Source organism: Bison bison, unplaced genomic scaffold, assembly GCF_000754665.1.
Source record: "Bison bison bison isolate TAMUID 2011002044 unplaced genomic scaffold, Bison_UMD1.0 scf7180017864313, whole genome shotgun sequence".
In the NCBI taxonomy this organism is placed as follows: Eukaryota; Metazoa; Chordata; class Mammalia; order Artiodactyla; family Bovidae; genus Bison; species Bison bison.
In genome coordinates this window covers 1,803,959-1,817,689 of record NW_011494885.1, presented here as the reverse complement: position 1 = coordinate 1,817,689, position 13,731 = coordinate 1,803,959, and the positions used below count along the sequence as shown (strand labels likewise).

The following is a 13,731-nucleotide window of genomic DNA, read 5'->3' as shown; positions in this document are numbered from 1 at the left end:
GTCCATGGTTTTCAGCGCCTCCCCCAACTCCAGGTAACCATTGGTATAGTTGCAGGAGGCGCTGAAAACCATGGACTCTACCCTCTACTCCCCCAAAAGGCCACTCTCACAATCTGCTCCATGCTTCAGAGAGTTCACAGGCCCCTGAGCACAAAGCCTGAAGCCCATCTAAGAACTCCGGATGGAGAAGGTCCCCGGGCACCCACGGGGACTGCTTCTTGGTGCTGCCTGGTTCTAGGGAAGGAAATGAGCCTACACCGTGTTGTATGAAGAACGCCTATCTGAAGGAAGCTCTGTTATGTACTGATGTGGAGAGGTTTCTGAGGTATATTGTTAATGAGAAAAATCAAGGTGCAGAACTGTGTAAAATAGGCTACCTCTTATGTAAAAATGAAGGGAAAGATAAAAATAATCTTTATTCCTAGGTGCCTGAAGCATGAAAAGAAGAAACTGATATATAAGATAAGAAGATTCTAACTCCATACTGGGCATCCCAGTTGGCACTAGTGGTAAAGAACCCGCCTGCCAATGCAGGAGATGTAAGAGATGTGGGTTCGATCCCTGGGTTGGGAAGATCCCCTGGAGAAGGGAATGGCAACCCACTCCAGTGTTCCTGCCTGGAGAATCCCATGGACAGAGGAGCCTGGTGGGCTATGGTCCATAGAGTTGCTATTGGACATGGGGACAAGGGGACAGGAGAGAGTAAATGGGGAAGAGAAGGGAGGGGCTCCACGGATGAAAAAACCCACCCGGGAGATTCCTTCCCCCCCGCCCACGCCCTCCCAGAGGCTCCCCAGGGCTTGGTCAGATGCTGGCCTTCCAGAAGGCAGGTCCTGTCCTCCTGGCACCTGGGATGGTCATATGAATCCGCAGGCAAAAGGATGACCACCAGCCAGGTTCGCAAGGATGGCCCGTATGGCTCCACTTACAGGAGGCACCCAGAGCAGTCAGCTCCATAGAGACAGAAGGTGCTGCAGAGTGGTGGTGGCCGGGGCTAAAGCAGGTGCAGGAGAGACAGGAGTCAGTGTTTCATGGGTACAGAGCTTCAGACTGTGTGTGTGCTCAATCCTGTCCAACTCTTTGTGACCCCATGGACTGTAGCCTGCTAGGCTCCTCCATGGGAAGAAATTTTCCAGGCAAGAATACTGGAAAAGAAAGTGAAAGTGAAATCGCTCAGTCGTGTCCGACCCTTTGCGATCCCATGGACTGTAGCCTACGAGGTTCCTCCATCCATGGAATTTTCCAGGCAAGAGTACTGCAGTGGGTTGCCATTTCCTTCTCCGGGGGATCTTCCCAACCCAGGGATCAAATCTGGGTCTCCTGCATTGCAAGCAGATGCTTTTACTGTCTGAGCCACAAACCCATGTCTCTTGCGCCTCCAGCACTGGCAGGCAGATTCTTTACCACTGAGCCACCTGGGAAGCCCACAGAGTTTCAGTTTGAGGAAGATGACAAAGTTCTGCAAATAGATGGTCTGATGGTTGCACGACAGTATCAATATACCAAATGCCACTGAATGGTACACTTAAGGATAGTTAAATGGGACCTCCCTGGCGGTCCAGAGGTTACCACACTGGGATTCCAATGCAGGGGGCCCGGGTTCCATCCCTGGTCGGGGAACTAAGATTTCACGTGCCTTGCAGTGCGGCCAAAATAAAAAAAGTTAAAATGCTAAATTTTATGTAATGCAAATGTTGTGGCTGAACTGTGTCCGCACCCCACCCCACCCCACGTTCACGTGCTGCAGCCCTAACCCTCGGTATCTCAGTGCCAGTATGGGCAGACGGGGCCTTTGAAGAGCTGATTAAGGCCGAGTGAGGTCATTATTCAGGGTGGGCCCCAATCCCACAAGACTGCCCACACACGAAGGGCAGATTAGGACACAGACACGCAGGCAGAGCAAAGACCTGGTGAAGGCACAGGAAGACGGCCAGCCACGAGCCGAGGAGAGAGGCCTCAGAGGGGACGACACTGCCTGACACCTCGATCTCAAGACTTCCAGCCTCCAGGATCATGGACAAATAGAAAGGGTCTCCATCAATACAGATGGTGGCCATTCTCAGTGATTCTTTCCTTTCCTTTTTTTTCTTTAAATTTTGTTTGGTCGTACCATGAGGCTTGCGGGCTCTTAGTTCCCTGACCAGGGACTGAACTCCCACCCCTGGCAGCAGAAGCGCAGAGTCCTAACCACTGCACTGCCAGAGGACTCCCTCTTTATGCTTTCCTTATTTGAGCTTTTGTCAATGAACAACACCGAAGCCGCATCCACTCACCTAAACAGCACGCCCTTGATGACCTGCCAGGCGTTGGGTGCTGGCTGGGGAGGTGGGTTCTGGGGCTGGGTCTCTGCCGGCGGGTCCCTCCCGACGCTGCCATTGCTGGTCACCTGCAGGGACACAGGCCAGAGTGAGGACGGAGGACGCGTCCTGATGCACTGAGGCTGTCGCAGGCGCCACTGCGTGCTGAGGCCCAGCAAAGGCGGAGCGCAGAGGGGGTGCCTGGCCCAGCCTGGGAGTCAGGGAGCAGTCCTGGAGAAGTAGATGCCAGAGCTGAGCCCTAAATTATAACCAGTTGGCCGGCGCAGGGGAGGCAATGAGGGAAGCAGCAGGTAGACATGTGAAGGTGAGAGAGACAGTCTGATTCTAAGGACGGGCCAGTGCTCCAGGGGCCAGGACACTCCCAGGATTCGAAATGCCCACCGGGGACAGTGCAGAAAGGGGTCACGCGGGAGGTGTCAGGTTGTGCAAGGCTGGGGTTGATCGGAAAGCTCCTTCCCTATGCAAACAAGTCTCGATGTCTCCTCCGTGGCCAGCCCGGTGGGGGGCGCCCTCTTTCCAAGGGCTCCGGATCCAGCAAGTGAGACAGACACAGAGAAACACAACCACAGTCGGAGCGTGAGGCAGGCGGATGTGCGTAACCTGTACATGGCTCAGACCGCCTGTGAGGCCAGAACCAGGAACATCTCCACCTGGCAGGCGGGCAAACGAGGCTCAGGGAGCCTAAGCCACCATGTGTCTGGGTCACTCAGGAAGGATGACGGCAGGATGACAGAGGGGTGGGCAGGCCAGGCAGGGCTGCCCAAAGGCAGAGTCTTCACTTAGAAACAGAAGCTCAGGGACTTCCCTGCTGGTCCAGTGGTTAAGAATCCTCCTTGCAATGCAAGGGACACCAGTTCAATCCCTGATCCTGGAAGACGCCACATGCCCAGGAGCAACTAAAGCCTGAGTGCCCTCGAGCCCGAGCTCTGCAACAAGAGCAGCCACTACAGTGAGATGCCCTCACACCGCAACTGAAGAGAAGCCCCTGCTCATCACAACTGGAGAGAACCCACGCGCAGCAACCAAGACCCGGCACCGCCAAAACTAAATTTTTTAAAAAGGAAATAGAGACAGACAGAGAAGCTCAGAAGCAGAGTGTCATGATGTCAGAGTGGAAGGGCCTGAGATAGGGAAATTCTTGCCGCCCCTGTCTTTGCACCTGCTAGCTCCCCTGTCTTGCCCTATTCCCTCCCGACAGCTGTTCCCTCACCCACCAGCTTTTGAGAACACGACCAGGACTGTCTCGATCACTTTTAGGTGGGAGCACTGCCCCGCCCAGCATTGGCAGAGAGCAGGGGCTCAATAAACACCTGGAAAATCAACAAATGCTGCCTTAAGGGCCCGCCCTGAACACCCAAGCCACTCAAGTCTACCTGTTCCTGGGCCCCTCCAGTTCTCTCCCTCCCACCCCAAAGCTGCTCCTCTGCCTTCGGTCAGCTGCAAATGCCCCTGAGAGCGGAAGACAGAGGCCCCCCGCCAGCCAGATGAGGCTGCCACGAGGCCAAGGCCAGTGTTTGTTAAATGCATCACTTGCCATTTCCGGTCCCCTTCACCAGTGAGAGTACTCTCCTTTCACCTCCCGAAGTGGGGGCGGCACCCATCAGTGGGGTCAAAGGTGGAGGCTCTGGAGTCCAGGAGACCCAGGCTGCAGTCTGGTCCCACAATTCCCGGCTGTGAGATCTTGGGCGTGTCGCTTCCCCTCACTGACACTTCACCTCTCTGACCCAGGGGCCAGGCTGTGATAATATCATACATTTAGGGCAGAAAAGATTTCTTTCGCGTGTCAAAAGAAGTTACCTCCCAAACACCAGGCCCAGTGCTGGGCGGTGGGGTCGGTGCTGCCCATACAGCTCTGGGACCTGCCCTCCTGGAGCTCGGGGTCTAGAGGGAAGCAGGCCGGCAGAAAAGTAAACAGGATAATTAACAATGGTAAACGGGGATGTGTTCCGGAGGAAACAAGCAGAGGGGGTGATGACAAAGGGGTGGCCGGCTAGTCGAGGAGGCCTCCTGAGGAGCTGTCTTTGCCGTTTGGGTGAAGGGCATCTGAGGGAGAGAAAAGGTGTGGGCAAAGGCTTGGCCAAGGGGCGGGGAGGTCAAACAGGCACAGAACTTCATGCAGAGTTCAGGGCTAGCCTTGCTCCTGGCGACACAGGGTAGGGGTTGGGAAAAGGGGGCAAGGATTTCCAGCAGGTCTGAGCTGATTCCGGGTCAAGAAAAGGAAGCTTGAATGACTTCAATATTTGATTTAAATATTGGTTTGAACCAACATCTGGCTGGCTTCCCAGGTGACGCCAGTGGTAAAGAACCCACCTGCCAGCACAGGAGACACAAGAGACACGGGTTCAATCTCTGGGTTGGGACGATCTCCTGGAGTAGCAAATGGCAACCCATTCTAGTATTCTTTCCCAGAAAATCCCATGGACAGAGGAGCCACGGGGCTGCAGAGTCAGACACTGAGCACCTTAGCGCCCGGCTGGCTCCCAGGTCTGTTATCCTACCCGTGATGGTGGACAAGCTGGCCTGGAAACCCTCCCAGGGCAATGCAAAGGGAAACCAAATCACTAGGATGGCTGTGATCAAAAGGAGGGATGAGCACGAGCGCTGGTGAGGATGTGGAGAAACTGGAAGAGCCGTACGCTGCTGGTGGGAGACGCAGAGCTGCTGCTTTGAAAAATCCGGCAGATACTTAAAAGCTAAGTATGCTCCCAACCAAGCCAGCAATCCCACTCCGAGGTCTCTGCCCGAGAGAATTCAGAACATGCGTCCATACAAAAGTTTATATGCAAATGTTTATAGCAGTGTTATACATAAAACTAGAAGCAACCCACAAACGAGTCTTTTGATGGGTGACCTGTGCTGGATCGGCACAATGGAATACTACTGAGCCATAAAAAAGGACCCCTGCTGGGGCGAGATCATGCAGAAGGGCACCAGGGAGTGTTCCGAGACCACACTGGAGCAGTGGCTGCACCGCACAACTGCAGGAAGGCAGACAGCTTCTGAACTCCACACTGACCACAGGTGTCTAAATTACACCTTAGTGAAAAGGTAGCCCTCTCGCAGCTCCCACTCCTCTCACAGTAAAGCCAAAGCTGTCACCGTGGCCCTCTGAGGCCTGGCATGATCCTCCACGCCCGTCTTCTCTCACCCGCCTCCCCTCAGTCACCAGTTCCAGACAGGCCAGCCTCCCCACTGTTCCCTCATCACCCCAGGCCTCTTCTGCCTCAGGGCCTTTGCACTGGCTGTTCTCTTCATCTGAAGGGCTTCCCCCCACTGTCTGTGTGACTCCCTCCACATCTCCAGTAGGTCTTTGTTCAAACGTCGCCTCCTCAGAAAGCCCTTCCCAGACCACTGCATTTAAGTTACAACCCTCTTACCCAACCCTCACTTCGTATGTTCCTCCCCAGCTTTAGTTCTAGCCATGGCACTTATCACCACCTGAGCCACTGTATGTTTTTCTTATATGTGTTCTTATCTGTATACACTCTCTTATTTCTCTTATTCACTGTCCCTGTCCCTAACTCCACTCCACCCCCCAGTCCTCAACAATACATGGGCTCCAAGAGCGCAGGGCCTCTGTTTGTTCCCAGCCGATCCCCAGTATCAGCATGGGGACTAACAAGCAGCGGAGACTCAACCCACATCAGCTGAAGGGATGATTATTAGAGCTGTGGGCTGGTGTCTGAGGCCCTGGCTGAAGGAGGGGCAGGCTGCCTGGGGCAGATCGCTGAGGGCCCGCCCAGGAGCCAGGCGAGGGTGGCAGCAGAGGCTGAGGGCACAGCAGTGACTAAGACATAGTTCCTGCTCTGGGACCCACGTGCCCAGTCTCACACCATCCCCAGAACACCCAGGAAGGGCCCCAGGAAGCAGCGGAGGCCCTGAGACCAGGCTGGGGCTGGGAGGAACTCAGGGCATCCTCTTTGACTGCCTGGCACTGGGAATTCCACCTCAGCCCGGCCTCTGCCTCAAGATCCATTCATCCCACAGGTGCCGAGCGGCTGCTCCGTGCTTACTCCTGAGCTGGGTGGGCGGTGCTGGGGACACAGCGCTGACCAAGGCAGTTCCCGTTCTGTCCTCCAGGGGCTCCCAGTCCATTGGAGGAGACGGAGTGACAACCCAGAGTGGGCAGGGCTGGCACCGGGCAGCCCAGGGACAGTGGGAGCCCTGACCCAGTCTGACAGGGTCAGAGAGGCTCCTCGGGGAGAGAATGCCTGAGATATCCAGGACTAATAAGGATCAGTCAGGTAAAGACGGGAGAAACACGTGCAAAGGCTGGAACAGAGAGTGAGGCATGTGCCTCGTTTCACAGTAAGGGCTTCACAGTGGCTGATGCTCCTCCTGTCCAGGGACTCAGGCAGGGACAATTTTGCCTCCTTCCCCCTGCCACTCCCTCCAGGGGACACTTAGCAACATCTGGAGATGTTTTTGGTTGTCACAATGGGCGAGGGACATGTGTGTTACTGACACCCAACGTGTAGAGGCCAGTGATGCTGCTAAACATCATACAACACAGGACGGCGCCCACCATGAAGAACTGTCCAACCCCAAATGTCAACAGTGCTGAGGCTGAGAAACCCCAGTCGAGTCTGAGGGGGAAAAAGGCAGATCACGCAACGCCTCAGTCTGCCAAAGAATCTGTACTTAATCCTGAAAGCAAAGGGATAAATCTTGAAAGATTCTGGATAGAAGTCAGACAAGAGATCTTGCGGGGGGTGGAGTGGGGGCGGGTTTCTGTAAGCTCAAGGCAAACAGGGCACACTGAGCCCTAGTCTCCCTGAACACTGCCCCAGGCAACAATCAACAGAAACTCAGAGAAGGAAAGGCCTTCTTTCAGTGAGACTGGGAAGCTCCTGAAGACAGGGACAAACACTTCCTAGGACTACCCTTGGGGCCAGGCCCTAGTTGAAGATGCTGAAAAGATCCAGACCAGGAAGGTTGGCTCTGTCATACAAATTGCACCCTCGAGTCCTCCCCAGGTATTATTTGCCCCTCCTCCATTCTAAAGGAGATCAGCCCTGGGTGTTCTTTGGAAGGAATGATGCTAAAGCTGAAACTCCAGTACTTTGGCCACCTCATGCGAAGAGTTGACTCACTGGAAGAGACTCTGATGCTGGGAGGGATTGGGGGCAGGAGGAGAAGGGGACGACAGAGGATGAGATGGCTGGGTGGCATCACTGACTCGATGGACGTGAGTTTGAGTGAACTCCGGGAGTTGGTGATGGACAGGGAGGCCTGGCATGCTGTGATTCATGGGGTCGCAAAGAGTCGGACACGACTGAGCGACTGAACTGAACTGAACTGGGTTCCCTCAGTCCCTGACAGATTTTTTGTCACCACCCCTGTCACTCTAGGGTTATACTTCTTTATACTCCTGTCTTCTCTCTCACTCCCCTGATGAAGAGACATGGTTAGAGCCACTCTCGTGGCTAGGAAAAGAGAGAGCAGGGCTCTCACAGGGCTGACCCTCCTGCCCAACCCCTTCATTTACCACTGGAGAAATGAAAGGGGGAAAGGAACTTGCCCAAGGTCACACCCAGAGTCAGCTTCAGATCTGTTCTCTTCTCACAACCTGCGCTCCTCTCCCCTGTACTGCCTCCCACGTGTCAGTGACATCCCAGTGGGTGGGTCGTTAGAACCTCTGCTGTCACTCCATCGACTCCCTGAACATCTCAAGGGTGGCTGCCTGAACTAGTATGTTCTACAGCTTGTTTAGCTGAAGTGGCAATGGGTCAAAAGTCAGTGCCAGGATTAATTTCCCCATAGGACTCATATACGCTGAAAGTAAACCCATCTCAGTCTCGACCACCCCGCTTCAGCAACGGCGGGTAAGTTCTACAGGGAACATATCCCAAATCTAACCGAGGTGACCTCTAAGCGCCTTAGTCTGTTCCTCGGAGTCTTGTCTGTAAAATGGGTCTGTCAGTCTCCACAGCGCGTGCCTTTCACCACGATGATAACCTGACTTCCCCAGAGTTAGAAAACTCCAAAATAATCAATCACTGCCCACAGCTAGAGCACGCCGTGAACCCCAGCCCACTCTAGGAAGGTCCGGAAGCCTGGAACCGCGGAATCGGGAACCCAGGGAGCCTGGGTACAAGTCTGCGCCCCTCCGCGCCCCTGTCTCGTCGGCTCGAGCAGCGAGCTTGGTGGCCGCCCGGCGCGAGTATGCAGGGGACCCGGCGCGCAACAGGGCCCCGCTCCCCGCACTGTCCGGCCTCCCAGGCTGCCGGCCCCGCCTGGGCCCGGTATTCAAGGTCCCTCTGGGCAAGGACCCCTCAGAGCACAGGATTCTGTGAAAACAGGCAGGACACGCCCCGTGGGAGGCCCCCCGGGTGGGGAAGAACCCCTCAGGCCCCTCTCGGCCTCCGTACCTGACCGGAGCTGCCTCCCCCGGCCGCCACTACGGCGCTGCCAGCCCCGTCCGCCTCCTGCGCCGCCGCCATCTTCCCGCTCCGGGTCCCCGCCCCGCCGCCAGGACGCCCGTCCCGGACGGCTCCAGCGCGATCGCGCGAGATTTCACGTTTGCCCGACCCGCCGGCCACCGTATCTATCTCTCAAGTGGGCCTCAGCCGCGCCTCTCGGAAGCCTCTTCCGGCTATAAAAGGGCCAATCGAGCCACCGTATCCTAGTGCTGCCTAGTCCCGTTTGTTTTCACCTAGTAGATACCCTCGGGCTTCCCAGGTGGCTCAGTGGTGAAGAATTCGCCTGCCAAGTAGGAGATGCGGGTTCGATCCCTGGGTAGGGAAGATTCCCCTGGATAAGGAAATGGCAACCTGCTCCAGTTTTCTTGCCTGGGAAATCCCATGGGTAGAGAAGCCTGGCGGGCTATACAGTCCATGGACTCGCAAAGAGTCAGACACGACTCAGCGACTCAGTTGAGTTCAGTCGCTCAGTCGTGTCCGATTCTTTGCGACCCCATGAACCGCAGCACGCCAGGCCTCCCTGTCCAACACCAACTTCCAGAGGCTACCCAAACTCATGTCCATTGAGTCGGTGATGCCATCCAACCATCTTATCCTCTGCCGTCCCCTTCTCCTCCTGCCCTCCACAATCTTTCCCAGCATCGGGGTCTTTTCAAATGAGTCAGCTCTTCGCATCAGGTGACCAAAGTATTGGAGTTTCAGCTTCAGCATCAGCCCTTCCAATGAACACCCAGGACTGATCTTTAAGATGGACCGATCGGATCTCCTTGCAGTCCAGGGGACTCTCAAGAGTCTTCTCCAACACCACAGTTCAAAAGCATCAATTCTTCTGCGCTCAGCTGTTTTTTAATAGTCCAACTCTCACATCCATACATGACTACTGGAAAAACCATAGCCTTGACTAGACGGACCTTTGTTGGCAAAGTAATGTCTCTGCTTTTGAATATGCTGTCTGGGTTGGTCATAACTTTCCTTCCAAGGAGTAAGCGTCTTTTAATTTCATGGCTGCAATCACCTTCTGCAATGATTTTGGAGCCCCCCAAAATAGTCTCTCACTGTTTCCATTGTTTCCCCATCTATTTGCCATGAAGTGATGGGACCGGATGCCATGATCTTAGTTTTCTGAATGTTGAGCTTTAAGCCAACTTTTTCACTCTCCTCTTTCACTTTCATCAAGAGGCTCTTTAGTTCTTTGATTTCTGGCATAGGGTGGTGTCATCTGCATATCTGAGGTTATTGATATTTCTCCTGGCAATCTTGATTCCAGCTTGTGCTTCTTCCAGCCCAGCGTTTCTCATGATGTACTCTGCATATAAGTTACATAAGCAGGGTGACAATATACAGCCTTGACGTACTCCTTTTCCTGTTTGAAACCAGTCTGTTGTTCCATGTCCAGTTCTAACTGTTGCTTCCTGACCTGCCTACAGGTTTCTCAAGAGGCAGGTCAGATGGTGTGGTATTCCCATCTCTTTCAGAATTTTCCACAGTTTATTGTGATCCACACAGTCAAAGGCTTTGGCATAGTCAATAAAGCAGAAATCGATGTTTTTCTGGAACTCTGTTGCTTTTTCGATGATCCAGCGGATGTTGGCAATTTGATCTCTGGTTCCTCTGCCTTTTCTAAAACCAGCTTGAACATCTGGAAGTTCACGGTTCACGTATTGCTGAAGCCTGGCTTGGAGAATTTTGAGCATTACTTTACTAGCGTGTGAGATGAGTGCAATTATGCAGTAGTTTGGGCATTCTTTGGCATTTCTTTTCTTTGGGATTGGAATGAAAACTGACTTTTTCCAGTCCTGTGGCCACTGCTGAGTTTTCCAGATTTGCTGACATATTGAGTGCAGCACTTTCACAGCCTCATCCTTTAGGATTTGAAATAGCCTAAACGGAATGTGGTCCACTGGAGAAGGGAATGGCAAACCACTTCAGTATTCTTGCCTTGAGAACCCCATGAAAGTATGAAAAGGCAAAAAGATAGGACACTGAAAGATGAACTCCCCAGGTCGGTAGGTGCCCAATATCCTACTGGAGATCAGTGGAGAAATAACTCCAGAAAGAATGAAGGGATGGAGCCAAATACCTGATGTGAAGAGCTGACTCATCGGAAAAGACCCTGATGCTGGGAAACATTGAGGGCAGGAGGAGAAGGGGATGACAGAGGATGAGATGGTTGGATGGCATCACCGACTCAATGGACATGGGTTTGGGTGGACTCTGGGAGTTGGTGATGGACAGGGAGGCCTCGCGTGCTGCGGTTCATGGGGTCACAAAGAATGGACACGACTGAGCAACTAAACTGAACTGAAACAACAGCAAACAGTAGACACCTTGCCTGACCCGAACTCCCAGGACTTTATTGGCGAACATATACGCTTGCCACAGCCTCCCTTCTTTCTGCCCCTCTCGCGTAACCCTGCCCCTTTCAGTTGTATGAGCCTCCTGGGTCATTCTGCCCGCTTCGCCCCGCGGATTCTTTAAATCCTTTTCATTTCAACTTTCATGAGCTTTCCCGGCCACCGTAAACGCAAAGAGCCTTTCCGCTTGAACCACACCCCTCCTGCGTTAAAGGAACTCTCCTGGTCTTCGAACCAGGACTCAGTGGCCTCTCTTTCTGACCTCTCTTTTTTTCCTCTGACAAGTCTCCCTAGGTTATAGCCCTGTGCGCTTAGTTACTATTTCAGCGTCCTAACGCCACCACACTTCCTAACCGGCCCCTCTCGGCCCCTCCCTAAGCCTTGGGGATGCCTAGTTTATTGCGCAGGCACATAGCCCCCGTGGTCTTCGCATTCCAGCGAAGCCTGCCGCGGTGGACTCCGCTTCAGGGACTCAAAGAACTCCATGCCTTTTCAGTAACTTGCTACAGCTCCGGATATGTGTTGAGAGACCCTTGGCCCAAGGAAGGAATAATAAGAGGCCCAGAGTGGACAGAAGACTTAGCAGTTGTGAAACCTTCACCAGTGAATTGGGTGGAAGTCTGACCTGGGTTCAAACCCTGGCTGTGCTGCGGAGCGGCTAAACGATTGCGGACAAATGACCTATCTCTTTGGGCTTCATTTTTTCCCTCTGTAAAAGAATGTAAAGCACCTGGCCTCCGTCCTCACTTAGTGTGGTCCTTAGTAAGTGATCAGTATCAAGCACTGTGGTTATGAACTTTTCATGTGGTCTGGAAAGGAAAGCAGGCTTTGCATTGAGGTATTTTAAATATTTATTTAATGTTTTACAAACTACATTCTCCACTTTCCTCGAGGCCTCAGCTCAAAAGTATCTGTCCTCCAGGAAACCCTCCTGAGCTCCCAGACCTCCTGTACCCCTGGACTCCCCACCCCGTCCCTGCCCACATTTTGTGTCATCACTGACAGAGATGGGTGTGTCTTGGTCATGGTCACCGCATGGTCATGGTCATGTGTCTCCAGCACTGTCCCAGGGCATGACTGCTGAGTGAAAGAATGAAACTCTTGAGTGCAGAAGGTGAATGACTTACCTCTGTGAACCAACACAAGGACAAGAAGAAACCTTAGAAAACTTCTTGCCTTGTCCCTTTCTAGTACAGATACTAACGATAGTAATGATTCTGTGAAATTGTAGGCCTAGTCTTCAAGTCTAGAGATGTAATGAACATGATGATGAAGTCTCCCAGAAGATGGGCAGATGGAGATTTTGTGGGCTTTTAAAAACAACTATGAGTCTTATTTGCTGCACCTGGGATTTTCACTGTGGCACGGGCTTCTCTCTAGTTTGTGGCGCATGGGCTTAGTTGCCCTGAGGCAGGTGGGATCTTAGTGCCCCCACCAGGGATCGAACGCACGTCCCCTGCATTGGAAGACAAATTCTTAACCACTGGACCACCAGGGAAGTACCTGTGAACCTCTTTTTTAAAAGTGCAAAATCACGTGTACAAATTTAAATAGAGGACCAAAGAAAGCCCAGGCAAGTGAGGGACCTTAAAGCTTTATCTTCTCCAGTTTCACTGTTACCCCATCTCGCTTTCAGCACTAGACACCCCAACATCCTCATATACTGCAGAGTCCTGATCTGTTGCAACACCAGGGGCTCTGAGGTACACTGTGACCTCAGATGGGGCCCTTGTAAAGCCCTCCCCCATGTCCACTGAATGACCAAGTAAATACTTGCATTCCTGTTAAATCAATCACCGATCAGACCCATTCTGTGCTCCACTAGGGGACGCCCAACACCAACCAGTGGGTAAAATTTCAAATTCTAAGCGGGCTGGGGACCTGAACTTATGGGTCCCCAAGGAGAACGGATTGAGGGTCCTGGATTCTGGGAGAGGAGGAGTTTGGGGGGCCTCGACTCCCAGGGTCCTGAAGGGAATAGGATAGGGGGTGGGTGCCTGAGAAAGGAAGGAGGAGTCTGGGAAGTACACCAGGATTGGTTGGAAGCAGAACTAGCCTGGGCAGTGGTTTGGTTTGGCTTGAGTCTGTGGGAAACAAGTGGACAGAGCAGGGATTGTTCATCCAGGGTCCCCCCTGCCCCATCACCCACTGGGCTTGGCAGCTTCAGTTCTTCCCAGGCCCTGGGGACTTTGGGGGCATTTCCCACAACCCCTCCCCAAGGCCCCTGTTTTCTGCTGGACTCACAGCTGCCCAGCCCCAGGACTGGGAAAACTGCCCCAAGAGAGCTGAAAAGGCTGGCCGGAAGTTAATGTCAAGTCTGTTAGCAGACTACAGGCCCTGCATCCTCAGAGGCCAGTAGCCCAACCCATGGGATTTGGGGGCACAGGACCTAGTCCTTCCAGATGCAGGAGTCCAGGCCCTTCACCCCCTCCACCCATGGGCCCCAGCACTTTCCTCCCTCAGACTGCAGGGCCTCTGCTCTTAATTCACCCCCTGTGCTTTTGGCCGGTAATTCCCCACTGCCCAGATACCAGAGGGTAGAGTCCATCCTTTCAGACCTGGGAGCCAAGTGAATACTCCCCTCCACTCCCCCAACTTTCCATCAGCAATTGTCCTTACCACACTTCATTGTGACTC

General features: G+C 53.5%; 1 protein-coding gene across 1 annotated transcript in view; it reads right to left on the bottom strand.

The window, feature by feature from the left end:
• The window catches only part of CLPTM1 (cleft lip and palate associated transmembrane protein 1), a 28,026-nt gene extending 19,250 nt beyond the window's left edge, over positions 1 to 8,776 (bottom strand). Inside the window, exons 1-2 of the mRNA XM_010852588.1 lie at positions 8,690 to 8,776; positions 2,274 to 2,386 (exon numbers count right to left, since the gene is read on the bottom strand). Of these exons, the coding sequence (XP_010850890.1) occupies positions 2,274 to 2,386; positions 8,690 to 8,761 (185 nt within the window). The 5' untranslated portion in view covers positions 8,762 to 8,776. The remainder of the gene's footprint in view (positions 1 to 2,273; positions 2,387 to 8,689) is intronic.
• Between the last annotated feature and the right edge of the window lie 4,955 nt (positions 8,777 to 13,731).